Below are 27,722 nucleotides of genomic sequence, written 5' to 3' on the forward strand. Positions count from 1 at the left end.
CGCTGCCTCCCGGCCCCACCCGCACCTGCACATTCCCAGGGGCCCGAGGCGCCGTCTCCCCTACCGGACCTCCTCCCGTCACCACAGCCCAGTCCCACACCCCGGAGGGCCGCACGCACCTGGCCATGGCTGCTGGGCCTGTCAGCTGAAGTGGAGGAAGTCACGGCCCTCCAGCAGGTTCAGAGACTGCAGGTTGTCCTCAAACGCGCCCCCCGTGAGGTCCTGCGGGAAGACGGGCAGGCACCCCTCAGCCCTAGCCCGAGGCCCCCAGGCCCCCTGCCAGGTGTCTACTGTGGACCCTTCCACTGCTAAGACGGGGAGGGGAGGCGGGAGAGGCTGGAAGGAGACAAGGCCAGAAAGGGAAACTGCAGGCCTTTAGCCACCATGTCCTGTCGGCCACCGGCGGGGGGTGCGGATGGGTTCTCTGAGGTGTCCCCGCCCAGCCTGGCCCAGCTCCTCCCTGTCGAAGGCAGCTGACCCACCGCAGGGGCTTGGGGAAGAAGATGAGATTCTAGACAGTCCCCTCTGCTGGCCCCTTAATAAACAGGGCAGATCCAGGCCCCCTCCTGACTGGCTCTGAAACCCTGGCAGGCCCCGCCCCCACCTGGGCAGGGGACACGAACCCCCACTCTACAGTCGGCCGCTGATGAAGCTCCCGCCCCCAACTGTCCTTGCTTTGGAGAGAGGACCGCGGTCAGGACCCAGATGGGAAACATTTCTGGGTTTGTGGTCATAATGCCATCTGCTCTAATAAAACTTTGTTGACGAAAGCAACTATTTCCTGAGTATGTTAATAGTTAAAGATGAAAAGATTTTTAAAGAACAGTGTGAGAAAGTTTCTGAAAACAATGAAGAAAGACAAGCCTTACTGAGCGGTAAATGTAGCAAAGCTACGGTAAATGGTGCTGGTTTTCGAGCGGTCAGGTCAGTGTGCAGGGGACTGACCCATGCCTGCTCAGGGCCAGCAGGCAAAATCAGCACTTCACTGTGGGAAAGAAACAGACCGCTCGCCGAAGGACGCTGGGGCAGCCGAGTGTCCAAACAGAAAGTGTGGATCCCTACTTTAATCTTTGTAACAAAATTCCAGTTGTATCAAAGGTAAAAAAAAAAAAAAAAAAAATACAAGTCCAAGAAGCACCATTGGACAAAGCTTTTAAAAATTTCACCATGAGGAATCACTTAGAATACATAAAACCCCGAAAGCCATGAAAAAAATTTTGATTATCTCTAAATTGCAAAATACCGATTTATTCAAATGACAAAATTCGCAACACGTATCACGGACACAGGTTTGTTCTTGTTCCGTGAGGAAAGACACTGATGGGCCAGCAGAAAAGGGGCCGATGGAAAGGCCAGTTTACCAAAAGGGAGACGAGCGAAGCTGCCCCCGGCGCGCCCCCCCCCCGCCCCCCGCCCCAGCAGAGCCCCAAGGCCCCGACCTGCTCTCCCCCCGCGACCTGCAAAGCGGTGGATTCGGCGTCACTGCTGGAGACGGGGCCCTGCTGGGAATGCAGAGTGGGCAGCCTCCAGGACAGTGGGATCCAAACGTAACGGGTTCTGACCAGCAGCCACTTGTGCAGCCGCCTGGACAAGTCCCATGGACGTGAGGTGCGGCATTATCTAAACAGCAAAGAATGGCCTGACGGCGGGTCGGTCGGCGACTGGGCTGTGATGTACAAACATCCATCGGCTGGGACGCGGGTGTCTGCAGATGAGGCGCACGAATCCCCCAGAGCCCCTCCTCACAGAGTCCCCCCAGCCGACAGCAGAAGCAGGGGACAGTGGCAGCGGCCGCCCCTTGCCAGAGCCACCCACTTCCTGTCTCCTGGGGAGACGCACACTGGACAACCGGCCGCCGAGAGGCTTCTTCACCCAGTCGTAAGACAGGAGACGCGGGTCGCGTCTGATGCCCCGCATGGAACCTCACGGGCCCGACGTGCCAGCCAGTGCGGTGAGCCACATTCGTGCGCAGCGGGGGACTTCACCACCTCGGGGACATCGAGAGCTTTTGGGTGGGGCGGTGATGTTATGAAGCACAACATGGGCTAGAATTTGCCTCGATACCGGGTGGGGGAGCTGCAGAACACGGCCGGCCCAAGGTGGGTGCATGGTTGCCATGGTAACATGGCTGGACCTGCTGGAAAATTTCCCTACTAAAAACATACGGAGTCAGGTGGTGCTCACAGATTTACATGGAGTTGATCTCCCGAGACAACTATTATGTGAAAAAAGCAACATACAGAAAAACTATATAATATGTTGCTATTTAAAAAGTCACACACACTTGTGTCTGCATTGGCTACTTCTGGAAGAATTTGCAAGAAACCTGTGAGGACGGGCACTCTGGACCCTCCAGGGACAGTGGGGGATGGGAATGGGCAGCCTGCTGACCTGCCTCATGATGGAGCTCCCCGACACCCCGAAGCTGAGGACCCACCTGCGGTGTCTGAGTTTTTGAACCACATAAACGGGGCAATAAATGTGTGGTTTTGGGCTGAGTTTTGGTGACTGGTTCTGTGGAAGCAGCTGAATAACACGGGTTGCAGCTGGCAAAGGTCACAACGAAACCTGGGGCCCAGCATGGCAGAGGTTGGCCGCTGTGCCCAGTGTCTGAGCCCGGGCCTAGTGGGGGTGACATCCTGCAGCAGGACACGGCCGGGCTGGGCCCGCTGCGAACATGGTGGCGAGCCGCTCTTGAGAAATGCCAGTCAGTGCAGACGGGGACTGGGGCCCACACGAGCCACCGCCAGCGCAGAGGGACGCCCCCTCCCCCACCCCGCCCGCGCGTCCTGGCCCCGCTGCACACACACGTGTCCTCGGAGGCCTGGCCAGCGGGTGGGCGAAGCCGCGCTGTGGAACTGTGTGGGGCCACAGGGTCCCCGAGCACAAGGCGTGGTGTGCGGCTCCACACGCAGTGGGGGAGGAAGGCGCGTCCTGGTCGCCTCCTGTCTCCTGCTAGCTGGAGTGGACGCCCATCCGCCTCCCTCCCGCAAACACTGCTGCCCCAGGGAGGCCCCTCCTGGGCGCCCTGGTTACTGGGCTCTGGTTCGACCTCCCTCATCGCTGGAAGCTGCCGGGACCAGCGGCCTGTGTCCGTACCTGTGGCCTCTCCTAAGTAGCCCGACAGCACCGCATGGGGCCCTGATCACCGCCAAGCACTGTCCCCTCTCAATGAGCCTTTGTGGCACAGTGCCACCCCACCCTGGCCCCCATCACTGGGGTGGCTCAGGGAGTCACGTGAAAGCTGACACTGCACACGCACACACGTGTACATACACGAGAATATGTCCTTCTGATCACGCCGAAGCTTCCTAAACGTGAAAACTGACGAGTGCAGTAAACCCAGACCTGGGAAGAACCTGAGGAGACACGTCCCAGCTGGGAGAAGGCACGGGCCACACGCCGAGCCACAAAGGGGCTCCCAAAGTCGGCGGGACAGTGGCCGAGCCGCATGGTCCCGAGCAAGCCTGCTTGGGGGTGGGACTGGGACCAGCCCACAGGTCACCACGTCACCGGGTGTGGGGGGGCCTCTTCCGAGACCTGCTGCGGGCCAGAGACCCTTCATGTCTGCTCAGTCGCAATGTCACAGCTGTGCTGTCCCTATCACTGGGCCGTAAACCGCCAGGGCCCCATGACAGCTTTCATCACGGGCGTGACGGTGGCGTGTTACCAGACGACGAGTGCCTTCAACGACCCAGCCCCCCGGGTGAGCGAGAAGGGGCCCGTTCTTCCGGGAAGCCTCACTGCGGGACCCCAGCACACAGCAAAGCCAAGAAAAAAGCTCAACAGCCTGGGCACTGTGCCCCTGCGGCCACACACAGGACGGACAGGACAGCGGTCACTGGGTGCTCGGCCAAGGGCCTCATGGTGACCGCTTCTCCCCTGCGGCTCTCATGGGAGCTACTTGTCTACACCGAGTCCTGACACACATCTGAGGAACATCAGGCACTTGGCATGTCCCCCGAAGTGCTTTTATAGAAATGCGGCCAGTTTTATGAGGGAGCATGGCCACCTGTCATTCGACACCCCGGGTGGCCCTTGGCCTGCCTGGAAGTGACTGTTACTCCGGCTCCCCACAACAGCGGCAGTCACCACCTCCCGCCCTAGCCCATGGCCTCCTGGTGGACACGAGACCAGAGCTGGCCTAAGTCGAGGGAGTGGACAACCGCAGCCACGTGCCAGATGCACCCCGCTCACGACCTGGGCCTCGTCCCAGCCACATGGCCGTGGAGCCCGCACTGCGGACCAGACTCACCAGCTTCACGCAGATGACGAAGGGCGGCCGGGCAGCTCGGAAGTGCACGATGGGCACCCGGGGCCGGGGCCTTTCCTGAGGGACGAGACGGCCACGGTCGCGGTCACGGTGGACGCGCCACCCGCACCCCCGCAGCACTCGCCCGGGGCCCGGTCACAGCGGCCCGGGGCTGGATCCGGCACCTGTCCCCCCACCCGGCCACCTTCGCATCACGGATGGTCCCAGACTCGGGAGCCAGAAGACAGGTGGCCCCAGTGGCCTTTCCAGGAGGAAGGTCCTGGGCAGCATCACACCCAGGGCCCAGGATGGCATCCTGCGGGTGGCTACCCTTGGGGACCAGGTCCCCGCTCCTGGCCACACACCTTGGAATCCTCGTAGCAGTAGAAGCCCTTCTTGATCTTTTTCTCGTCCACGTCACAGAACGCGACCACCTGGGGAGGACCTGGAGGTCAGCCTCGGAGGTCAGCCTCGGGGACAGTGCCGTGGGGGCGGGGGGGGGGGATGAGGCCGGGGGGCCGGGGAACAGGGCGGGGGATGGGGGCCGAGCCGCACCTTGGCCCGAGCCCCCGGCGTCAGGCTGCGGTAGAGGCGGCGGCCCTGTCGGCCGGCGTTCCAGATGGTGAAGGTGGCCCAGTGTGGCAGGGCCCGTTCTTCCAGGAAGCGGACTCGGTGGCTCCAGATGGTGGTCCTGCAGGGAGGGCATGACCAGGCAGGTGGGCTCCAGCCCCAAAGTGTCGTCCCGCCAACCCCTCTGTCCTCGTCCCCCATTCCACGTTCTCTGGTCCTCGTCGCCTCGGCCCCCAGCACGCAGCGCCCCAGCTGCTGACGGACGAGTGGTGTGCGGTGAGCCTGGGGCGACGTGGCCAAGGTCGCACCACCTCGGCCCCTCACGGCCCCACAGGGCCCCTGAGACGTGCTGTTCTCACATCCACACGCACCGGACATGGGGCGCCCAAGGGAACGTGGCCAACAGGTAAACACAGGCCAAGGGGCCTGGACGGCCGCCGCCCCCCCCCCGCCCCCACCATAAGGCTCCGTGTCCTGGGAAGCCGCCCAGATGGCGAGGGTCTTCGGGCAGGGCTCCTCCGGGGCCTGTGCCGCACGCAGACCTGGAGGCCACGCCGGGCCCAGGTGGCCTGTCGTTGCCAAGCCAGCTGGGCAGGGAGGCCACACGTGAGCTGTCGCAGTTCAGTGCAGACAGACGTGAGCCCGCGGCCTATGAACCTGGACGGCTGGGGGTTTCTGGGGCACAGCGGACCTAACTGAGCAGGGTCCTCCCCAGAGAAGCCTCTGCACCTGGAGGGGGCTGCACACCCTCTCGTGAGCCACAGTGATGCCGGAAGCGCCTTCCGCAGGCCCCACCTCGGTCCCTCCTGGTACAGGCCGTGTCCCCAGGGTGCATCACCACAGCCCACCACGGCCCCCAGCCCTGCCTGGCGTGTCACCGGGTGACCACAGGGCACCTCAAGGCAGCGGCTCCCGGGCTCGGCGAGGTCTGCACCCTTTCTGTTGGGCAGGTTCTGACGGCTGGGCACCCGCCCACTTTACGCTGGACACGCAATCACAGCCATACCGGGCGGCCAGATGTGGGGGCGGGGCCAGCAACGACGCTAACCCAACCCTGGCCAGGTGGCCCTTCACGTGGGGAGCTCGGGGGACGCACCTCGAGCCCGTGACACTTCGCGTAGGCCCAGCCACACGCAGCGTCGCCGAGAGAGGAAGCCGCCCCTGCGGACGAGCGGTGGGCTGCACGCGGGGGTCGGCTTGCTCACCCCGCAAGCGAGAGGAGACCGCCGCGGCAGGTGTCACGTCCGAAGTCCCCCGTGAGGGGCAGGGGCAGTGGGGCAGCGCGTCGGGCGGCACCGTGTGGGGCCTGCCCTGGAGCAGGTGCCTGGGCCAGGCGGACACGGGACGTCCTGGAAAGCGCATCCTCTGCCGAAGGACGGCGGGCGGCCCCCGTGCGCCGTGCCGGCTCTCTAGGTCGTTCTGGTCGGCACGGCCACGTCCGTGACTCAGACCAGGCACCTGACACGGACTGCGGGAAACTCCCGTCGAAGAGCCAGGCTCCTGTGGACGTCTACAGCGGCGGGGCGGCCCCCGCCAGACAGCTCAGCACTGCCGGCGGGATGGGGCGTGAGGCCTCAGGGCCGGCAGACCGGGCTGGGAGCAGGGAGGACGCCCCGTCAGCGGTGCCTGGGGGGAGGGACGGATCTGACCCCTACGTCACGCTGCCCGTGGCGCAGATTCCCACTGTGGGTCTAAGCGTGAAGAGAGGGAGACCCGGGGAAGGAGGGTCCAAGTGGCCCGGACGTGAGTGCCGCCCCAGACTGGCTGGTCCCTGAGGGTGTCCGTCCTGAAACACCGGCTCGAGGGCTCGGCGGGCTGGGAACCTGCCGTGGCCCGTCTGTGCCGGGCGGCACGGGGAGCGGCACGTCCCCCTCCGGAGCCCCGCGTCCTCCACAGCCCTCCGAGACCCGCTGCGGGAGTCGCTGTCCTCCGCCGAGGGCCGGGCCGTGCGGGCACAGGGCACGGGTTTCCCCAGGCCCCAGAGTGGCGCCTGGGGAGCAGACAGGTCGCTGCGCTGGGCGACCAGCATCGACAGACACGCTGGGCTAGGCCCGGCAGAGGCAGCAGTCAGATGCGAGCAGGCCTGCCTGAGGGCTCCGTCCCTCCTGTCCCCAGACGTGGACCGCGTGAGGACGGTGCGGGCCGGGGGGGAACTTGCGTGAGAAAAGTGCAGCACGCACACGCACACATGCACACGCGTGTGCACACAGATGCCACACATAGTTCAAACTAAGGAAATACAGACACGCCCTTCCTGTTCCACGCGGCCTGCACCTTCCACACCTGTCCTGCCCCGAGCGCCGCCTGGCACAGCGGCGGCCGAGGCCACTGGCCTTGGCACCGGGGGGGGCATGTGGGCCGCCCAGTGGGGGCAGAGGGAGGAGGGAGTGGCCAGCCTCCTTGTGATGCCCCAAGCAGGGATGGCTCAGCACTGTCCACGGCAGCCGTCCCCAGTCAGGGGAGAGGGCACCCAGCCCTCTGGGGAGCACGTGAGAAGTGTGTGGGGCTCCCGCCAGCTCAGTGCGAGGGACCCTCACGAGAGTGCAACCTCACGTGACCACGCGCAAGACCAGGACGTGGCCCTGGCCGGCCCCTCAACCCCCCCACGGGACGTGGCCCTGGCCGGCCCCTCAACCCCCCCACGGGACCTGGCCCTGGCCAGGGGCCTCATACTCGAGGACGGAGTGTGTGGCTGCGCTGGGGTGGTAGCGGTAGACGAGTAGGCTCTGGTCCACGCGGACGACCCCGCCGCCCTTCCTCAGGTGGTCGTAGAAGAAGAGCAGGTCCTCGGGCACACCCTGCGGGCGAAAGAGGCCGTGTCCACTCATGGAAACCGGCCGTGCCCATTCGGGGCCTGGAGAGGGGGTCCTGCCAGGCCCAGGCCCGCTCGATCCTCGAGGGCACAGCCTGTGTCCACCGCACCCAGCGGCCCCAGCGCGCAGCGTGCCTGGGCAAGGGCGACTCCACGAGGCCCCCGCGCTGACTGCACTCGGCCCGCCGCCAGTCCCGCGCATGCCTGCTGCTGGCGGGGCTGCTCCACAGGCTCCACGGGCTCCTCGGGCTCCTCGGGGCCTCCGCTGGCTGCCGTCGTGAGACGCAGCCCTCAGCCCCGGGCTGGACCAGAGGGGGAGGGCGGCCGCCCCCCCATCGCACACCGGGGCTGAGCCGCTGCGGCCACCCTGCTCCTCAGCTAGGGGCGGGTGTCCTGGTTCTCAGCAACAGGCGGAGCTCAGGGACGGCCCAGGTATCCCTGAACCCCATCAATGGCTACTGGTTTCCTGACAGGCTCAAGGCCAGCTGGTCCCGTTTGCCTGGCTGGCTCGCAAAACCAGGGCCCAGTTCAGCCCCAGGAGGGCCGCCCACGGCTGCGCTGACTGCTCCCTGTGAGCCCGTGGCCACTCGGCCTCGGCCTTGCCAGGGCCTCTGGGCCACCACCGGGCTCCCTAGTCCCTGAGAGGAAAGGGGCTCAGCCGACCTCCAAGGCCGCGGCACGCAAACGGCCTGGTGGTGGCTCTCACTCTCAGCGACCGTGGGACCCTTGGGCAGCTCCTCACCAGCTCTGGTGACTCCCTCACTCCTGGAACCCCACCAGGCCACGGTGCCTGCACGTGGGCAGGGCGGGGACCTTGTTGGGAATGACAGCACCTCCCTCAGCCCGAGAACTCCACACTCACCTGTCCGCCCTCGTCGAACGGGCCCACGTGGGAAAACCAGGCTCGCGAGCAGAACCAGGTCGGCATGATCACGGTCGGGCCGTGGGAGGTGAAAGCCTGGAAGGGACCGACATGGCAGAACTGAGAGAACAGCTCGTCACAAAGGCCGCAGCGTCGTTCACGAAGTGACACACTGCTTTGCGAGTCCCTTCTCTACAGGTGCAACGGCGCAAGGAACTTCACCGCCAGGTGAGCGGGGGCCAGCCCCCGGCAGAGGTGGCAGGCGGGGGCGAGGGGACGCAGTGGCCAGGCCCAGCCCCCTGGGTCCAGCCCCTGGCCCCTCCTGTGACTCGAGATGAAGCTCGTGTGGAAATCAAAGGAAACGCACTGCTTTGAACTGTGAGAAGAAAAACTAAGGCAGCGCCGGACAGAGGGGACGGAAGTGCCGGGGCCCAGCGTCAGATGCTGGGGCAGCCAGCCCTTCGCGACCTCGTGTCAGGGGACAGGCTCCGAGGCCGGACCCCAGGGCCCCGAGCAGCCAGAGGACACGCAGGTGAGCTGGACGCCATCCACGTGCAAGTGTTTGCACCGAAGGACGCCATCGAGAGAGTGACCAGACGGCAGGGAGAGCCCTCCCCGGAAGCGGCGAGGGTGGCCGCGAGCAAGCAGCCCTGTGAGCTCTCCCGCCCCTCCGCCGGCAGCCTCTGGGCCCAGGGGCCAGGCCGGGGGGAGGGCTGTGCCGCGTACGGTGCCCACAGGCCGGGGCAGCAGGCGCTCTGGAACCCTGCCAGCACGGCGCGGCAGCCCTCTGCAGATGCGGGACACAGGGCCACAAGGAGGGCTGAGGACAGGTGGTGGCCCCCGGCCGAGTCCCCCAGAGGTGCGCGGCGTTGCCAGCGAGCTTCCTGTTCTCCGCGCTGGGAGTGGCCGGGCTCGACAGGCGCCCGGGGCCTGGGGCTGTCCCTCGCTTCCGTGGACAGAGGCCGGCACCGCCCCCCGCACCATGCAGATCCCACCGGCCCCCCGGGGAGGGTGGGAGGCGGAGGACAGAAAGGTGCTGTACGTGGATATCTTCCTGTACAGCGCCGTGTCTCACGTTTTCCCAAAGACCTCCATTTCGCTTTGGTCATTTTTTTCCCCTACAGAGAGAAAATGTGCCTCTGTGACTCCAACATGCTAAAGGTCTCCGCTAAAGGCCTACAGCAGGGGCACCTAGAGCATGCCCGGCCCGTGTTCCCAGGAGTCCACATGTGTGCGCCCTGGAGCCGGAGCCCTGGGGTGGGGGTCGGGGGCCTGGAGCGAGACCACACCCCCCTCTCTAAAAGCCATGGGATTTCAAGGGAACCAAAACAGTCAAAACAATCCTGAAAAGCAAGCAGAAAGCTGGAGGACTCACATTCCCCAGGAAGTGAGTTTCAAAGCTGACTACGAAGGTACGGAAATCAAAATTGCGTGGCCCTGGCAGAGAGACCAGACCAGGGCAGACGAGCCCAGAGGGCCACCTGGCGGCTGTTCCCACAGGGCCCGGGCCACCTCCTGGGGAGCACGTCTTTCTGAGGAGCGGTGCTGGGGACGCTGGGTTCCGTGTAGAGCTGGACCCCGCCTCACACCAGATGCAGAAATTAGCTCAACGCAGAGCAAAGGTCCGATGTCAGCGCTGGACTGCAAGACTCTTAGAAGGGAACTGCTGTGAGTCGGGACTCGGCAACGGCTTGTCGAGTACAACAGCAGAAGCACAGGTGACCGAGGAAAGATGCACACGCATTGGAGGTCACGGCGTGATGAACCTTTGTGCTCCGAAGGGCGCCATGGACAGCAAAGGGGCCTCGCGGGGAGAAAACCCCGCCGGACCACACGTCTACAGCGGTCATGCAGCCAGGAGCTCACGGAATTCAACAGAAAGACAAGGCGCCCAGTTTTCACACGGGCAAAGGACTTGAATACACGCTTCCCAAAGAAGACACGGACGGCCAAGAAAACACCCACGAGGCTCAACGCCACTCGCCGTCAGGGAACGTGAACCAAACCCGCGAGGTCTCACCGCCACCAGGACGGCCGCTGCAAGCGGCACACGACCGAAGACAAAGCCAGGAAGCAGCCGGTGTCGGCACGCGGAGGCGCCGGCCCTCCTCACCGCTGCTGGGAGAGGAAGGCGGTCCGGCCGCCGCGCCAACGGCCTGGCAGCTCCCCACGTCCTGGGTTCACCGGAGGCAGACGACAGGGACGCAGGCAGACGGCCTAGGGCCGGGGCGCGCAGCACGAGCCCCAGGAGCCGGCGGGGGGTGCCACACGGTGTCCACGGAAACGCGAGGTGACCGCAAACGTGGGATGATCGGCGGCACAGAAAGCGGAGCACGACTCAGCCACAGGGGACGAGCTGAACCGCCGCTGGGAGGTCGTAACCGTGCGGGGGACGGGAGGGGCGGGGCAGGGAGGTCGCAGAGCCGGCGGCAGGCAGCGTGGCGGCCCCCGGGGCGGGCGGGCGCGGCCTCCATGGCCCCCGGAAGGGGAGGCAGACAGGGGCAGTGGTGAGGGCGGCACCGTGCCAGCGTGCTGCTCGGCGTCTGGGGCACGTTCTGTCTCGTGCGTTCTAGCACGCCAAAAACTCAGGAGGACTAGGGAGCGCGCCCACAGAAGCGGAGGTCAGCGCCGCACGGCCACATGCCAAGGACGGCACGGCCTCCAGGAGGTGCGAAGGCAGGACAGCCCTGGAGCCTCCGGGAGGAACCTGCCCCGTGGCAGACGCCCTGACGTCGGCCCCGGGGACCGCGTTGGCCGCCAGCCTCAGAAGGGGAAAGGGATGACCGCGTGCTGCCCTGGACAGCGGTGTGCACGGCGCGTCGCCGGGGTCGGGGCCGGAGCCACCCCTGCACGCGCTCACCCCCGTCTGGGCCCCGAGCCGGGCGGGCAGTGCCGGGGTCGACAAGGAACCACGTCCAGCCTCAGCCACCTGGTTGCTTTACTCGGTTTCTCTGTGAGGCTCCCCGGGGTCTGAGGCTCGCGGGGTGCCGGGGGACGGTGGGCAGGGCTGACTCGGACGACTCGACCTGCTCTATGCTGACTGCTGGTGTCCCCCCCCCGCCCCAGGGTGCGGGCCTGCGAGGGGAGCCGTGGTTCCACGCCGCACCCCGTCCCGGCTCGGGGCGCACGCAGCCCCACGCCTAACGCAAGCTCTCCCCGCAGCCGCGCTGCCTGAGGGGCCACGGGCCCAGGGCACAGGCGCGGACAGGGCAGCAAGGGCGCCGGGCCGGGCCCCTCTTCCCATCCCATCGGAACAAGCCCACCGTTTTTCAAACCCGAGCGACACGCCGGCTCGCCACGACGGCCTCCTCAGGCCCCTCTTCGGTCTTGCTGTGGCCGTTACTGGTCACAGTGCCCTGCAGCCTGCGCCCGGGGGACTGGCTGCGTCTCCGCTTCCGTACGCCCCGCAGCGCTCAGAGGCGCTGAGAACGCGGGGCGCTGGGCTGGCACCGGCCGTGCGCGTCTGGCCCAGCCAACAGCAAGCGACCGTCGTGAGGCTGCCTCCACTCGCCCCAAAGGTCCAGATGGACTACGTCTGACTCCACGAAACACTTGCCGAATCACAGATGGGAAACGGCCATCCAACGGCCCACAGCGGACAGGCCCGCGGGGAGCCTGAGCGGGCGGCAGGCGCAGGCCGGGCCGGCAGCTCCTGCTTCGCCGGCACCTGCCAGCACCACCTCCTCCCGGGGGGCGGAGCGTCCGGTGCTCATCCTCTTCGGCCACCAGGTGGAGGGGCTGACCTGCCCACAGGTTGTCTCCGAGCGTTTAATGATACACACCTGGGGCTGCCCTCTACCCCACTCTACGACCCACAGCTGGCCTGCAGCGGCCACAGCTACGGCAGCGTCAGAAGCCAGAGACCGGACGCCACGACGGCACGTGCCTGCTGGGCCCCTGATGGACCGGCAGCACGTCAGTGGAACCGCGCAGCGCAGCACGTGCGAGGGAGGGCCACGTTTGCTGAAAGACCCTTTTCCTGAAATGGGCTTGTGTGTGGCAGGTGAGGGGTGGGAGGAAGTTGTGGAAGTCCAAGGAGCAGTTAAGCCACAGGTGACGGTGCCGAGCGGCGCCGAGCCCAGTGGTTCCCAGCAGCGAGGCCGGCAGGGGAGGCCGTGGTGGGGGCTGCAGCTGCTGTCCCACTCCGTCCTCTGCCCCTGGGGAGGTGCCAGAGCTGACGCCTGGCCCACTGACCTGCTACCTGGCTGGCGGGGTGGGAGCTACGTCAGCAGGTAGGAGGTAGACTGAACCCCATCCACCACTGGCCTGCTTTCTGGTGGGAGGCATAGGCCTCACGAGCACGATGCACAGCTCAGACATTCCAAGTGTCATCGCTTGAGGATAAATGTAAAAATAAGCAACGGGGGGAGGAGGTGCCATCGCACCCGGCTCCACCCCTGCTGCCAGGGCTGCGAGGGACCAGAGGCCCTGGGGACCGCAGACCCCGGCACGAGAGCTCGGCCAACCTCAACCCCCGCTGCTCGGGGTTGGCAGCTCTACAGCGGGCCAGGCACCAGCACTTTAGGCCTTGTGGGCCTTCAGGTCTGTGTCACCGGCACTCGGCTCTGCCACATGCTGCTAAAGCAGCCCCAGGCACGGTGGGCGTGAACGGCCTGGCCGAGCTACAGTCACTACAGGACAGCAGAGCAGACCCGCCACCCTGGCCTAACCCGAGGGACACTCTGCCTGCCATCCGAATAAAACGGCCCTGTGCCGGGCCTGGAGGAGGCCCGTGTCCCCCCACGGGGTGGGGAGCACACGAGGCGCAGGGTGCAGAGGCTGCCCCAACGCACTTGCGACCCTTGGAGCCAGACAGGCCGCAGGCTCCCGCTGGGCCTCGCTCGCTCCGTCGCTGGAGGTGGGTCTGCGGCTCGGGTGACGGCGCGGCAGCGGCCAGCAGAGGGCGCTCCCGCCGCGGGCGGGGGACGGGAAGCCCAGCGACGGAAAGGCCCCAGCACAGGGCCGCAGGTCACCGGAGGGCAGGGGGGCGGCCACAGAGCTGGCCCGGGGACCCCCTGCCCACACAGGCCGCCAACTTGGGGACTTCCTCACCCGTCAGAGTCAGCCGCACACCGTCTTCTAAATCAGCCAGAAGTCGCCTTCACTGAGCCTGGCCGCGTAACTCCAGGTGACCGTCACACGCACTGAAGGGTCTGGGTGTTGTGGCTGAACTCTGGCATTTCATGGAAAACGACACCGCGCTCCGGCGGTCACGCAGCTGACGGAAGGCCACGTGGGAGGCCGCAGTGTGCACTCCAGTGACGTGGGGCGGGCCCGGTCCGGGTCAAGCCTCCGGTGCTCTCTTACTGGGGCCACTGTCCATCTGCAGTGTGGCCTGAGCCCTGGACCTCAGGGCCAGCCCGCCTCTGCTCCCCACAGCCAGCTCTGCTGCATCTGACCCCGGGGGCAGGGCGAGCTGCCCTCTCGTGCTTCTCCCGGCCCTTGTCAACAGAGGAGCGTGGGGCATCCCCAGGGCAATCACCACGGCTGGCACTCTCGTCAGCCAATTCTGGACCGGGCGACCCATGCTGACGAGGTCCTGCAGAAGCACAGCAGGGTGGCCCGGCCTGGCTCAGCGCGGGCCGGGAGCCTCCAGGGTGGAGCTGCCCGCGGCCGGCAGAGCACGCGCTGGCCCCAGGGGGCGGAGTCCCTGCCCAGCGGCCCCCTCGCCTCCCCCTGTGCTGAATGGGAGGCCCGAAGGGAGCTAAGCAGGTAAACGGGCCATGGCAGGGGCCTCCCAGGGCAGGGGTCCCTAGATGCCTGGCGAGCAGTCTGAATTGGAGGTGCCCTGTGGCCAGGACACCAGGACAGAGCTGGACCCGTCCCAGATGGGTCACTCGGATTGGAATCCCCTCCGTCACACCCTCCTGGTACATGGAAACCTGTGGCTCCTTTCCTTTCTCCCTAATTGGGCATTTCCATGTTTTAAAAAAGACGTGTGCTCCTTGTACATAGAACGCTCACTCCTTCCCGTAGACACACTGTGCCTGGCCCTCCTGGGCACCGGGCCTGTCCCCTGGACCCCATGTCTTCCTCCTTCATAACTGGTTCCCTGACTTTACGGAGTGCCTTCCAGGAAACGCCTGAGAAGTTTTGTGGGAGAGAGCTGTTTTGAGCCCTACACAGCGAAGTCCTTGTATTGTCACAGGGCAGGTACTTCGGTCAGGCGCACAGCTCAGCATGAAGGCCGTGTCCCGGGAGCTCCTGGACTCGTCTGTGCTGCTGAGAAAGCCGAGACCACACGTTCCTGCCTGCATGCCCGTCCCCCGGGCTCAACCCTGGGCGTGGACGCCCTGCTGGACACCGGGGGACTGCCCGCCTCTCCCCCACCGCCCCCCGTGCTGGACACCAGAGGCCCTCGTAGCCTGGTGCCCACAGCCTGCGTTCCGGGAAACTTGATTACTCTCACGCCTTTGCTTCTCTCTACTCAAAGAGGACTCTCCTTATACTGGCTGTGCTGCGTGAGCCAGAGAGGGCTGGGAACTGGGCTTCCCACACCCCGTCTCAGCCAGAGCACCCGACAGCTGCAGAGGGGACAGGCCTGTGCACATCAGACAGCAGAAAGAAGATGATGCCCGCTCGCACCCCCAAAGTCGCAGTGGCTGGGCAGCTGACGTGTGTGGTGCCCAGCCCGTCTCCCACGCGGGCCCCGCACAGCACCAGCGACCCACACACACGTTTGCGCAGTCCATGGTCAAGGAGGAAATCTCGGAAATTAAACACACGTTGAAGCGAATGAGAACAAACGTACGTAAAATTGTGAGACGCAGCTGGACTGCGAAGGGAAGTTCGCAGCACTACATGCTGAGCTTAAACATGAGATCTCAAAAGAAAACCTAAGCTCCCACCTTAAGAAACTAGCAAAAAAAGAGCACAAGACAAACCCAGAGCAAGCAAAATAAAGAAATAATAAAGAGCAGAAATGAGTAAAATTGAAAACAGAGAAAATTAAACAAACCAAAAGCTGCTTCTTTGCAAAGATCAATAATATTGATAAACCTCTAGCAAGACTGATTTTAAAAAGGAAGAGAATCCAAACTACTAATATCAAAAACGAAAGAGAAAATATTACTACAGACGCACACCCTAAAAGAACAGAGAATACTAGCAAATAACTCAAGCACATACACCTGACAATTCGGATGAAATGAATCCACACCGTGAAAATCACTAACTACCCAAACCTGACTGGGATGCGACAGAGGACCTGTACTTCTGTGTGTCAGCAACGAACAACCAGAAACCAGGATCAGAAACGCGACAGCATTTATGATTGCTCCAAAAAATGCTGAAAACTACAAATGCTAATACAAAAAAGGCAAAGAAGATTTGGACAGCCAGACAAACCACGTCCGTGGTGGAACGGCGCGCCGTGGCGAAGGTGCCAGTCCTCCCCAAACTGGCCCTGTGGGGAAATGCACGTCCCTCCAAACCCCAGCTGGACTCTGCAGACGGACAAGCTGACCCCGAGCATGGACAGAGGGGACGACAAGCAGCATCTGGCCTTCATCCCGGTTCCCGGCACGGAGCTCCCGAGACCGTCAGAATTTCCTGAGTGACAGCCGTGTCTTTGCCATTCCTGAGCCACTACTGAGCACCCCGAGTTTGTGCCAATAGGGGACTTGGGTGGGGCTGGTCACCTGACCAAGTGATTAGATATCTGGAACTTTCCGCCCTAGCTGCTGCCCTCTTGCACACCAAGACCTGACGAGCTCCTGGGGTGATGGACACATCCACATGCCAGGAGGGTGGCCAGCCCACCTCCACTGGGACCGAAGCCCCTGAACTCAGGGCCCGTCCGGACCCTCCCCTATAAACTCTCCATGTGGCTGCTCATCTGTGTCCTCTATCACATCCTTTACAACGCGCCGGGAACAGGTAAGCAGCGCCTCGCTGAGTTCTGTGAGCTGTGCCAGCAAATGATCGAACCCCAGGAGGGAGTCGAGGGAACCTTCGATTTACAGCCAGCTGGTCAGAAGCATGGCTGACAGCCTGGACTTGTGACTGGCATCTGAAGGGGGAGGGACAACCTTGTGGGCGGAGCCCCTAACCTGAGGGCCAGCGCACACGGTGTGTGCTGCGGCTGACAGGCGAGAGACGCGGCTTTGGAGACGGGAGGGGGCCGGTGGCTGCCGCACAGGCACACGCGGGGCCGACCGGGAGTGGTGAGCAGCTCAGATCGCCCAGAGCACGGGGTGCGTCCCAGGCCCGTCCACGGGCAGCCCTTCTCGTCGCGAGAGTCCAGTGGACGGAAAGCCGGAGCCGGAAACAGCTCTAACTTCAAAGCTAAGTGTCATCAAACATCCCATTCCACAGGGTTCCAGTTTTCAAAATTCAGAGTTGAGAAAACAGTGCTTCCTTGCACAGCAGGGTCACAGGGGACCTGAAATGTGGACACCTTGTGAGGACAGAGGTGCCTTCCCAGGCCTCTGAGCCATGTCCTGGTGGGTGTGGGGTGGCTGCTCCCCTTGACCCTCCCCCCTGCCCTGGGCCCTGCCCTGCAGGGCACATCGCCACGGCCCTGCTGTGGGGAGGTTCTGGGAGCAGCTGGCCCTGGACGCAGAGTCTGGAGTGTCTGCCACAGGCAGGGCCCACCGTGCCGGGTCTCTGTTTGGGGGTGATCTGTCATGCAGCATCATGTGGCTGCTGACGCGCTGCAGCCGATGAATGGAGGTTTGTGTGGCTGCTGACCCCATTCAGGACTGGACCCACTCGATGTCCTGGGGCTTTGGGACCCCCACAGTGGACACCGAGAGCACCCCCCCCACCGGCCCCAGGCCACTGCACCCCTCACCGGCAGTCCTGTTGGAGGCCCGCCCACGCCCCCTCCAGCTCAGGCCCAGCTCTGACAGCCTGGGGGACGACTCCGCGCAGTGCATTCCTGTCCCCAGACCAGCAGCCTCCAGGTGGCCGGCCTTGGGGGTGGCCCCTCCCAGCAGAGCTCCGCCCTCTGGCTCTGGCTCCCTCCCAGACAGGCTCTTCTGAAATGCTGTCCCCTCTCCAGTGAGCACCTGGCACCCAGGAGGTGGGCAAACACACGGGCTAAGGAATGAACCAATTGCTGATGTCGGCGGGGGAAGAAGCACCTGGGTGAGCAGCTGGTCGGCCGCCAGCTGGTTGATCCAACGCGTGTACCGTCCTGTGGAGCTGGGGGGCTCTCTCCTCACCTGGCAGCCTATAATCTGCAAAAGAGCGACACACAGAACTTAGCAGATGGTGCGAGTTCACGCGTGCACACACCTGCCTGTGTGCCTCTCACCTGGCATATGCTGGCACCTCTGGGTCGGGTTAGGGGAACTTCCTGGAGGGACGGGCGCATTCTGGGGACGGTCCTGAGTCACGCCTGTCACAGCAGTAAACAGCTGACCTGCCCTTGGCTGGGCTGAAGACTGGCCACAGATAACGCTTCCCCATTCAATGGGTTCGAATCAAGAGGACCAACATGCAACCTCAAACCCAGCTGCCTCCAGAGCGCCCTTCCTGAGCCCCAACTCCGAGTGCACGGCAGGCCCCGCAGCGCCTCTGGGCAGCAAGCATGGACAGTGCCAGGTCCCGCCTCCCGAAAGGAGGGCCCTCTAGTAAAGCAGAGCCACAGCGCCAAGAGCTCGCTCCCCAGGGCTGCCTCCCTGTCCAGCGCACACGGGGCCACCACACAGGCGCCGCCCTCCTGGAGGACCCGCTTAGCCAGCCCTGCCTCCTCCTGGCCGTCTACTGGCTCCCTCCACACCACTGGCCCTGTCCCGCCCTCCAACGGCACCGCCACGCCGAGGGAGGTCACTGCGCTCTTGCTGAGGCGTCTACCGCAGTCCGTCCAGACGCCTCTAACGCTCAGAGGTAAATGTCCAGTCCTTCGGGCAGTCTGAGGCACGTGTGGAAGGGGCTGGTCCCTGTGGCAGCTATCGGGGTTCCTGACCCTCAGCACCTGTAGTCTCAGGCTGCCAAGGCAGAGAACTCGCCTCTCTCCCCTTTTCAGCTGGGGGGTGTCTGCCCCTTGCGGGGGGCCCTGTAGGTTCTCACAAGCCAGCCAGCCGTGGGGCGCAGCCAACACCCCCTCCGTGACTGCCGTCCCCACCAGCGGAGCAAGCCAGTGTCAAGACCTCCAGCCCCGAGCGGTCTCCTGGTTAGGATGCCCCGGTGGCCACACCGCCGGCCCGCACAGCCCCGCACGTGGTGGAGACCCCCCCCCGTGCAGCCGTGCTAAGAGCTCTGGCACGGCCCTGCCTGCCTTTTTCGTTGCTGGGTTTTTGAATTATACTTTTTTTTGGAGAAAACAGTAGAGTCACATGTAGAAGAACTCAACAGAGAGAACCCCGTGTACCTTCACGTGGTTTCTCTGATGGTGTTTCTTGAAAAACCACGGAGCCCAGGGACACAAGGACCCCTCAGGCCTCTCCCTGACTGGCAGCCGCTGACCTACATCCCAATGCTGTGACTCTGCCTTCGAGAATGCTGCACGAACGGCATCGCGCAGTGCGGAGCCTTTTGGGACCGGCCTTTTTCCACACTCCTCAGTTCTCTGGAGGTTCCTTCAGGCTATCGTGTTTAATGACAGTTCGTTCCTTTTTTGGCTGAAAAATATTCCACTGTGCCGACAACCCCGTCTGTTCCGCCTGCTGCAGGACGCCTGCATGGTTTCCCGCTGGGGGCTGGACGTCACTGCTCACTATTAGGCACCGCCGGCTTTAGTCCTACCACTGTCAGGTACAGACGCTCACATGCAGGCTTCTGTGGGCGCACCGTCTTCATTTCTGGGGGACAAACGCCCAGGGCTTGGGGCCGCTGGGTCACATGGCAGGTGCAGGTTTCATCTGTCCGGAAACTGCCACACTGGTGTTCCGCGCGGCCGCACCGCCTGCTCCCCACCGCGGTGTGGCGGCGTGTTGGGGACCCAGCGCCCCTCTCCAGCGCCCCGGGCTGTCGCCTGCTGCCGGCTTTCGCCTTTCTGATGGGAGTGTCCCGAGCTCACCGTGGTTTAATCTGCGCTTCCCGGATGGCGCGTGATGCCGGACCCCTCCCCACGGGCTGTGCGCCACGTGCCCGGCCTCCTCGGTGAGACGCCGTTTCATATCTTTTGTCCATTTTCTAATTCCCATCGAGCACACCTGGCGGAGGCACTCTTTTTACACATTGCTGACTTCTCTCTGTGACCCTTTGACAGATCGCCCCTAAAAGCACATGCTAACAATGCTGTGAGTCAGAACGGCTCCTGAATTACCAGCCTGCCCAGTGTAAGGTCTCCCCACACCTCAGCCGACCAGGACATAGTTTTTTCACTGTCTATTACATCTATTTTCTGGTCTTGTCGAAACTGTCTTGCATTTGATTGCTGAACAGAAAAGATTTTGAGGGAAAAAATTGGAAATGTTGATCAAAAGCTGTGGGGTAGGAACCCTCGGCTCCAAAGGTATTCCCAAATATGACGATAAAGGGGCTTAAGCTCTGTACGCAAACCCCAAAGGCCCCAAGCCCCACAACCGCAGCGGCATGAACAGCTGCTCGGGGGTGACAGACGGGCCAAGTGTGTGCCAGCCCTCTGAGAGCACGGTCTCCGGCCAGACCGTGAGAGTCGGCCGTCGGGCTCCTTCTGGGATGTGAGCTGACTTAACGCTGTTCCCACCAGGGAGGGCCTGGGCTCCCACAAACCCCTTCCCACAGGCTGCCGCTTCTGATGAAAGCGAGAACCACGCTGATAGGGGTCTCGCATCACGAAAGAGGATTAGGTGGGGATCATGTGAAACTGGAGCTTCTGAGGCTGGCGATGGGGAGGAGATGGAGGGTCTCTTGTCTGCCTTAACACTTCCTTAAAGGGACGCTGGCCTGGGCACAGGGCAAACAGAGGCCAACCACAGGACCCTCCCTTCCCTAAGAGGCCCCCTGAGTGCAAGCTGAGCTCTTCTCCTGTTTCCATGGCAGCTGGTGAAGCCCGCCAGGCAGCCTCTCCAGTGACGGCCCCCGGGACGCACACTAAGTACGTCACAGGGCAGAGACTCCGGATGCCTGGGGACGCCGCCTGCCATGATCACCTGGCCTGGCACCGCACCCCGCACACAAGCAGCGCTCAAGCGACAGCCCAATGAACCACTGGGTGTGTCCTGGCCTCGCCCAAAGCCCATGGTGGCACGTCCTGCCTTCCGAGACTCCTGCCACCCCACCAGCACGCCCTCGAGTCAGGGCCACCAGGCAAGATGTCTAGGAGCTCACTGCTGACGCGAGCTCCCTGGGGACTAATGTCAGAGACTAGGGTAGTCCTGCTGTCACCCTGAGCCCAAGGGGGAGGGACGGACCATCAACGGGCTGGCAAAGCTCCAGGATGCCCCTCCTGGGGGCACGGCCCCTCACTGCCCCCACCCTGACTGGCCTGCCCCGGGCTTTCTGCTTGGGTGCCCTGCGCAGGTGACCTGAGGGAGGGACTGACCACAGTCCCCCCCCCCAGCTCTTGTCCCACAGCTGACCCCGCTCAGAAATGCTCAGTAAGTGGGTGGGTGGACAACCGCTGCTGTGGGAGCTGCCTAACGCCGCCCAGAAGTCCTGCAGGGAGTACACACCCGAGCCATTTACGCCACTCACCGAGCTGCGGCCAGGGGCCTTTCCTCTGTAATTAAATGCTTTCCTTGTAAATGCCTTAAAAATCAGCATTCATTCCATTCTTTCCGAACTAACTGGACAACATAATTGACATAACAACCAACCAGCAACTGCAAATTAATATTTTTGTAGGTCGCGATGTAGGGCAACACCCAGGCCCACAGTAAGCACCCCTGAGAGCGGCTTAGTTCTGGGGGGAGCGGGCAGGCCTCCGCTGACAACCTGTGGGGGGGAGGGGGGAGGTCTGCGCAGACACGGAGGGAGGGTGCGGTTTCCGCTGACCAGCAGGTGAGCTTAACAAGAGGTCAGCGAGAAAAGCTCTAGCTTAGAACTTGACAAAACCATAAAAATGCAAGCCGACGTAGTTTTAATGAAGGCCATGACAACCTGCACAGTCTGCATTCCTTCCAAATCCCTCCCCGCCCCAGATACCACGCCCGCTGGAGCCGGAGCCTGGACTGCTGCCCGGAGCACCCTGTGGGTGAGAGAACCGTGTCCCCTTTTTCAGTATGGAAGTGAAAAACCCGAAAACATCTGAAAGTGCCTCCGCTCTAAAACGCCGCCACCAGCAACAGAATTCTGCAGACGTTTCGATGGGGAATGTATTTTAAATGCCCAGAAACGGCGCGTGTGAGCCTCTGAGGAGGCGGCGGTCACCCGGGACGACCCGCCCACCTGCGCGGGCGGAGGGGACCGCGTGTGTGGCGCTCCCTCCACAGGAGCCGGCGAAGGCTCAGCCTGCCGGCCAGGCCGCCGGCGTGGCCGTCAGCGCCATCTGAGCTTGGCAAGAACTGGCCGCTCCCGACTGCACGCAACGCGAAGCCGGCGCGCCGTTGGTCTGTCCGTCTGTCCGACGGGGATGGGCGCCCCGCCCGCCGCCGACTCCGCTGGCCGCCACCGCGCTCTGCCACTTTCTTCGCTTCCCAACGAAGGGACGGCGCCGAGGGAAACTGTTCTTGCATCTCATCGCTCCCTTCGTGCCACTGAGAAGGAAATCCCGGTATCTCGGGAGCACGGTTTGGGGTCCCCCATGGGGGACCTGGTGACGGCTGAGGGCCAAGGTCCAGCCCGCGGCCCCGAGGCCGAGCCCACAACAGCCGAGCCCGCCCGCCACCTGGCCCCTCGAGGCAGCGCCCAGCGCGGTGGCCGACTCTCTCCTGCTCCTGCCCCTCCCTCTCGTCACCCTACTTCACGCGAACGCCGCGGCCCGCGCGCACGACGAACACCGAGCCCCGGCGGGTCGCAGCGTTTCACGTGCAACACAAACGACTGAGACGGGACCCTGCTCCCGCGACTCCCAGGCCAGCCGGCAGCCCCAGCGGACAGCGCCTTAGGGCACCCGGAGAGCAGGGCGCAGGCACACAGTGCGCCTTCGGGACACGATGGCAGTATGAAGTGAAGGTGCGGATGGGTGCCGGCCGCACAGCACGGGGAGCCGTGGGAGCCTGACCCCGGGGCAGTGCAGGCCACGAGGCCAGAACAGTGGGCGCCGGCGGCCACGGACGGCCTTCCGTGACCTGCCACAGCTCCGCATGACTGCGGCCGTCATGCCGTCCCCTCGGCCGTCAGGTGAGAGGGTGCCGACCCCGGGGGTCAGTGCCACTTCCACCAGGAGGGACCAGAGGCTGGTCAAGGGGCTGGGGAAGGGAGCTGTGCAGCCAGAGCGCCCTCGCCCAGCGTGCGGGGAGGCCACCCGGAGGACACGCCTGCCTCTGGGCCCCCCAGAAAGGACGGCCTGCAGTCTGAGGTCACCTAGGTCAGGGGCCCCCACCCCCGCCCCTGCCGGGCCCCACAGCAGGAGGTGAGCGGCTGGTCAGCTAGCAAACTGATTGGTCCCTGGTGGCAAAAAGGAAGCAAGAATAATTATTTTGACCTGTGACACTATAGCTTTCAACCTGCGTTTTCATGCCCAAGGTGCACAGCTTCTAAAATGCTTCTTAAAACAAAAGGGAACAAGACCAAAAACCCTCTGCACCCGTTTAAAGTAACAGGTGCTGCCCCAAATGAGAGGCACATCCGCCTCAAAGGAAAACCCCCGAGTGTGCGGAGACGCCTGCCAGTCACCCTCCGACGAGCCGGTGGCAGCTCTGCCCTGGCGAGGGCTCCGAGGCGGGCGTTTCGCCGAGGGCGGCAGCGACCGGGCGCGGCGGCGGCACTCACACTTGCTGGGTGGCGGACGGCGGCCTCGTACTGCAGCCTCACCCTCTGCGGCATCATTACGTCGTCCTGCAGGGAACAGCACATGCTTAGCGCGCGTGAGCAACTCACGGACGAGGCCGGCAGAGGCAGGAACCCAACAGACCAGAGCAGGCGCCTCGGACGTGACCCCGGGCACCAGATCCCGACAGTCGGGGACGACCCGGCCACAGCCTGGGGGGGGCAGTGCCGACAGCGCAGCAAGAACTCTCCCACGCGGTGCCCGCTCTGGGGACAGCCTGGCGCGTCCAGTGTGAAGAGACTGAGCCCCGAGACCCAGTGGCTTCACTCCTCGGTCAGGAAAAGACAACGCACACAGACTTCACAGCAGCACAGATGCGGGAACGATCCGCTGTCCACAGACACCAGAGTGGACAAGTAACTTGTGGACAGTGCCGCCATCATTCAGCAGTGAGACTAAATCACAGCTATAGACGACATAAATTTCACACGTACTTCTAAGTAAGAAATGCAAAATCAAGCAGGATGGACCGTGTTATTTAAGAAACACATGTCATGTGAACAATAAAGCAGGAAAATTATAATCTCAAAAGTCAGAACTGTGGTGGTTTTGCAAGGGGACGGGAGCAGCGTGTACTTTGAAGGCACTCACACAGATATCTGCTTCCTAATTAAGCGGCTTCACACATTTTCTATAGATATATTCTGTCTAAGTAAAAATAGTGCTCCAAGTTGACAGACTGATCAAAAAAGTTTCAATGTTTTATTTAAAGGTTTAGATGTACACAACAAAATAACTAAAAATAATGTTGGGAAGGTATTTATCTTTAAACTGAGATAAGAGAAAACTAAAAGACCTGTATCTGTATTTCCTATTTCTGCAGATGGCCTTAGGAGCATTGTGCTAATCTAATGACCTGGGAGCGGAAGCTGGAAGCCAGCACCTAATGTGCGGAGGCAGGGGTGAAGTCGGGACGGAAGGAGCCCAGGGTGGGAAAAACTCAGAACAGGAGGGGAAGAGGGGACCGGGAACTCGGGCTGCCTGGCCCCCACCAGGAGTGTGCTCACAGTCGTGTGCATGGCCAGCTGGGGCTGAGAACCTTAAAAAGGATGGAGAGGGGCGGGATGTGAGGAGGACAGAAAGAAGTTAGACCACGGGTCAGTCAGCCTATTGCCCTCCGACACGGGTGCATCATGACAGCAGGGCAGAGACAACGGGGGGGGGGGGGCGCTCCCTGAAAGGGAGGGGCTGTTGATCAAATTCTTGCCGAGTGGCTCCTGTATCTGGCTGCCTCGTGCAGAATTCTACATATTTCCTAGGGTCACCTAAACCAGCCTTTGACTCCTGTGTCGGCTACGTGTGGGGAGGGGTAAGAGCCAACGCACGGCCACAGGGGTATTTCCAGAAGAAAGCTGGGGAGGCTGCGGAAGCCACAGGGCAGGGTGGGAGCTGGTTTGCCGCCATAGTGCGACCGCCTCTGGGACCCCGTGAAGGCGCCGGCGGCGGCAGCACAGCAAACCCACTTCCTCCCAGCCCAGGCGAGCGCTCAAAGAAGCACACCTCTGACCTCTAGCCCCACACTTCATCCGCGGCACACTTCATCCAGGGACATCGCATGATCTTCCAGAACCCAGACCAGCCCCCTTCCTGTGCTTGGCCGGCCCTCGGAAATACCTGTCGAAAACATGCAGCAGCTGCTCAGGACCGAACTGCCTTTCGGTGCATGCTCCCACTCACGAGACACGCAGCGTACACTCCTCTTTCGATAGTCATCAAAGTTCTGTAAGTAAGCCCGAGGGAAGTTCCATGCCCATGGTTAGCTACTTAGCTTGTACAAGCTAGAGCGGGGTCCAAACCATGCGAAAACGCTTCCACATTCCACTTGCAGGAATGACAGACCAGCTAATGGCAACGAAGCAATTCTGCTCTGTTCAGCTACGGGAGTTGTCTAAAATATTTTAAAAGTCTTAAAGGCAAGAGTTAACAGAATAGTAGGGAACTACTGGGCCTAAATCTACAGAAAGACATGAACCGAGAGGAGACACACTTTCTACCTCGCAGCCCTCACTGACCCGCGCAAGCTGGCACTCAGAACTGCGGTTCTGGCCACCCTCGGAGGCTGCACGAGATGGAAACCGGGGGCAGAGTCCACTCAAGACTTGAGGAGTCGGGGGCTGTTAAACCCACGAGATTTTCTAGCTCAGGCCACGGTGGGCTACCTCCTCAGGGTAAGAGCTGTACAAGATACACAACGGGAAGCTGGCAGCCTCAGTCTTGAGGGTCACAAGGTCCCAGGATGGTGAGGCTTCCAGGGAGGGAAGGGGAGGGGCCATTCCATATTCGTGGGTCGGAAAACTCAACATTACAAGAAATTCTCCCCAAGTTGACCTATAGATTTGATATAATCCAAATCAAAATCTCAACTTTCTTTTTGCAGAGATCGACAAACAGATCCTAAGATTCTTATGGAAATACAAGAGATCTGGAATGGCTATGACAGTGTTCCCAAAGGAGCACGTGAGATGGAGGAATTATACTTTCTGATCTCAACACTCACTACCAAAAAGCTACAGTACTGGCCTAAAGATAGTACATCCATCAGTAAAACAGAATTGAGAGTAGAGAAATAACCTTTGAGATCGTGGTGGATTCAAGGCAATTAAATGGACAGTCTAACAAACACTAGGACAAGTGGGCCACCGTAAGGAAAAAGATGATGCAGACATCGTCGCACACAAAAAAATTAATTCAAAGTAGTCACAGACCTAAATGCAAAAGCCAGAACTAAAAACTCTTTTAAAAACTTAGGAGCAAATCTTGGTGACCTTGAATTAATGAAAGAATTCTCAGATACGATAACAAAAGCACAAGTGATAAAAAGACAAATTTGACAAAACAGTATTCATCAAAAATTTAGGTATAAATTTAATGAGAAAGTGACTGGGAGAAAATACTTGCAGATCATATGCTCAGCACTAGCCAGCGCTACCCTGAAGACACAATACCCTTCCTGACATTGAAGGTCCCTTAGCCACGCTGCAGAGACCAGGGCTGCCGGCATCAGCTGAAGGAGAGGCCCTGTGACTGCAGAGGGAGGAAGGTCGCAGCGGGGGGTGAGCCATCAAAATGGAGAGACAGCAACGACCCTTCTCCAAAGCATCCCCGCCCCAACCCAGCACCCTTTCTTTGTCTTGGGGCATCCAGCATTTCTCCAGCTTTTGGAAGGGAATGTATCTAATTTTATTAAGGATGTATAGGTAAAAACCTACAGCAAACAAGCTATTTAACAGTGAAAGGTTTCAGTTCTCTCCTCTGAGATTGGGAAGGAGACAAGAACGCCCATTCTCATGAATTCTATTTAACAAATTACGGAGACTTAAGTCAAGAAAAATAAATAAAAGATAGAATTATAAAGAGGGAAAGTGATTGTGTATATAAACAATCCAAGAGAAAATACAGAGAAATATTAGAATTAAGAGTGAGTTTAACAAGGTTTCTAGATACAAGACTGATAAAAGTTAATTTCTTTATATCTTCAAAGTTTTAAATGATGCTTCTTATAACAGTATCGCAACACCAAGTAACTCCCATATATTGTTGGTGAATGTAAGATGGAGTAGCCACTTTGGAAAACACTCTGGCAATTCCTTAAAATGTTAAACATGGAGTTACTATATGCATGACCCAGCAATTCCAGGCCTCAGCATACCCCTAAGAGAGCAGAAAACATTTACCTACACCAAAACTTGTACAGGAATGTTCACAGGATTATTTATAAAAGCCAAAAAGTGCAAACGACCCAAACGTTCCTGGAATGGCTAAATGGCAGAAAGATAAACACAGTGTGGCGTGAGGCAACAACAGAAAGGGATAAAGTGACACCAGGACCTGGAAGACACTGCGTGGAGCAAAAGGAGCTGGTCACAGGGGCCACGTTTTGCACGATTCCATTTACAGGAAATGTCTGGAACAGACAAACCCACAGAGACAGAAAGACCAGTGGTTGCCTAGGGCGGGGAGGGGGGCAGGGAAGCGTGAGGAGTAACTAATTGCTACTGGGCATGGATGGGCGTTATACTTTGTAGTGACGGAAATGGTTTAAAATTAGATGGTGGTGATGGTTGCACAGCATTTCGAATAAAGTAAAAACCACTGACTTGTATACTTCCATTGGGTGAATTTTATGTGAATTATATCTCAATAAAGCTGATAAAAATATTTTTTGAAAAATCAAATACCACGGTATTAATTTAACGAAGGACTGTAAGCTCTCTACTGGGAAAACTATACTCGGTTACTGAGATAACGTAAAGAAAACCTAAGCAAACTAACGGATGTATGTTCATTGTAAAGAAGTCAGGTCTCCCCTAATTCATCTATAGAACAAACAAATTCCAATTAAAATCCTCATAGGTTTTGTTAAAATCAACAAAATGACTAACATTTATTTAAAAACGCCAACGAATTTTTTAAAACAGCCAAA

At 61.1% G+C, this 27,722-nt stretch overlaps 1 protein-coding gene and 1 long non-coding RNA gene across 9 annotated transcripts in view; one reads left to right on the forward strand and one right to left on the reverse strand.

The window, feature by feature from the left end:
- Nucleotides 1–27,722, reverse strand: part of B3GNTL1 (UDP-GlcNAc:betaGal beta-1,3-N-acetylglucosaminyltransferase like 1) — a 44,313-nt gene that overhangs the window by 5,956 nt on the left and 10,635 nt on the right. For 5 of the 8 annotated variants that reach the window (XR_004951666.1, XR_004951665.1, XM_016132981.2 and 2 more), the window contains exons 5-12: nucleotides 23,242–23,307; nucleotides 17,583–17,678; nucleotides 8,497–8,592; nucleotides 7,496–7,620; nucleotides 4,808–4,943; nucleotides 4,618–4,686; nucleotides 4,256–4,330; nucleotides 120–222 (exon numbers count right to left, since the gene is read on the reverse strand). Coding sequence is in view for 6 of the 8 variants with exons in the window: in XM_016132981.2 (XP_015988467.1) it covers nucleotides 142–222; nucleotides 4,256–4,330; nucleotides 4,618–4,686; nucleotides 4,808–4,943; nucleotides 7,496–7,620; nucleotides 8,497–8,592; nucleotides 17,583–17,678; nucleotides 23,242–23,307 (744 nt within the window). In the remaining 2 variants the exon portion in view is untranslated. Of the gene's footprint in view, nucleotides 1–119; nucleotides 223–4,255; nucleotides 4,331–4,617; nucleotides 4,687–4,807; nucleotides 4,944–7,495; nucleotides 7,621–8,496; nucleotides 8,593–13,548; nucleotides 14,685–17,582; nucleotides 17,679–23,241; nucleotides 23,308–27,722 lie in introns of those variants that run through there. The other 3 variants (XM_016132982.2, XM_016132986.2, XM_016132985.2) reach the window with 3 other exon arrangements.
- On the forward strand, nucleotides 24,523–27,237 carry LOC118604056. Its single transcript, XR_004951667.1, has 3 exons — nucleotides 24,523–25,021; nucleotides 25,128–25,467; nucleotides 25,677–27,237. It is a non-coding gene; the product is annotated as an uncharacterized LOC118604056 (long non-coding RNA).

The sequence above is a fragment of the Rousettus aegyptiacus genome, unplaced genomic scaffold (genome assembly GCF_014176215.1).
Source record: "Rousettus aegyptiacus isolate mRouAeg1 unplaced genomic scaffold, mRouAeg1.p scaffold_m13_p_6, whole genome shotgun sequence".
Classification (NCBI taxonomy): Eukaryota; Metazoa; Chordata; class Mammalia; order Chiroptera; family Pteropodidae; genus Rousettus; species Rousettus aegyptiacus.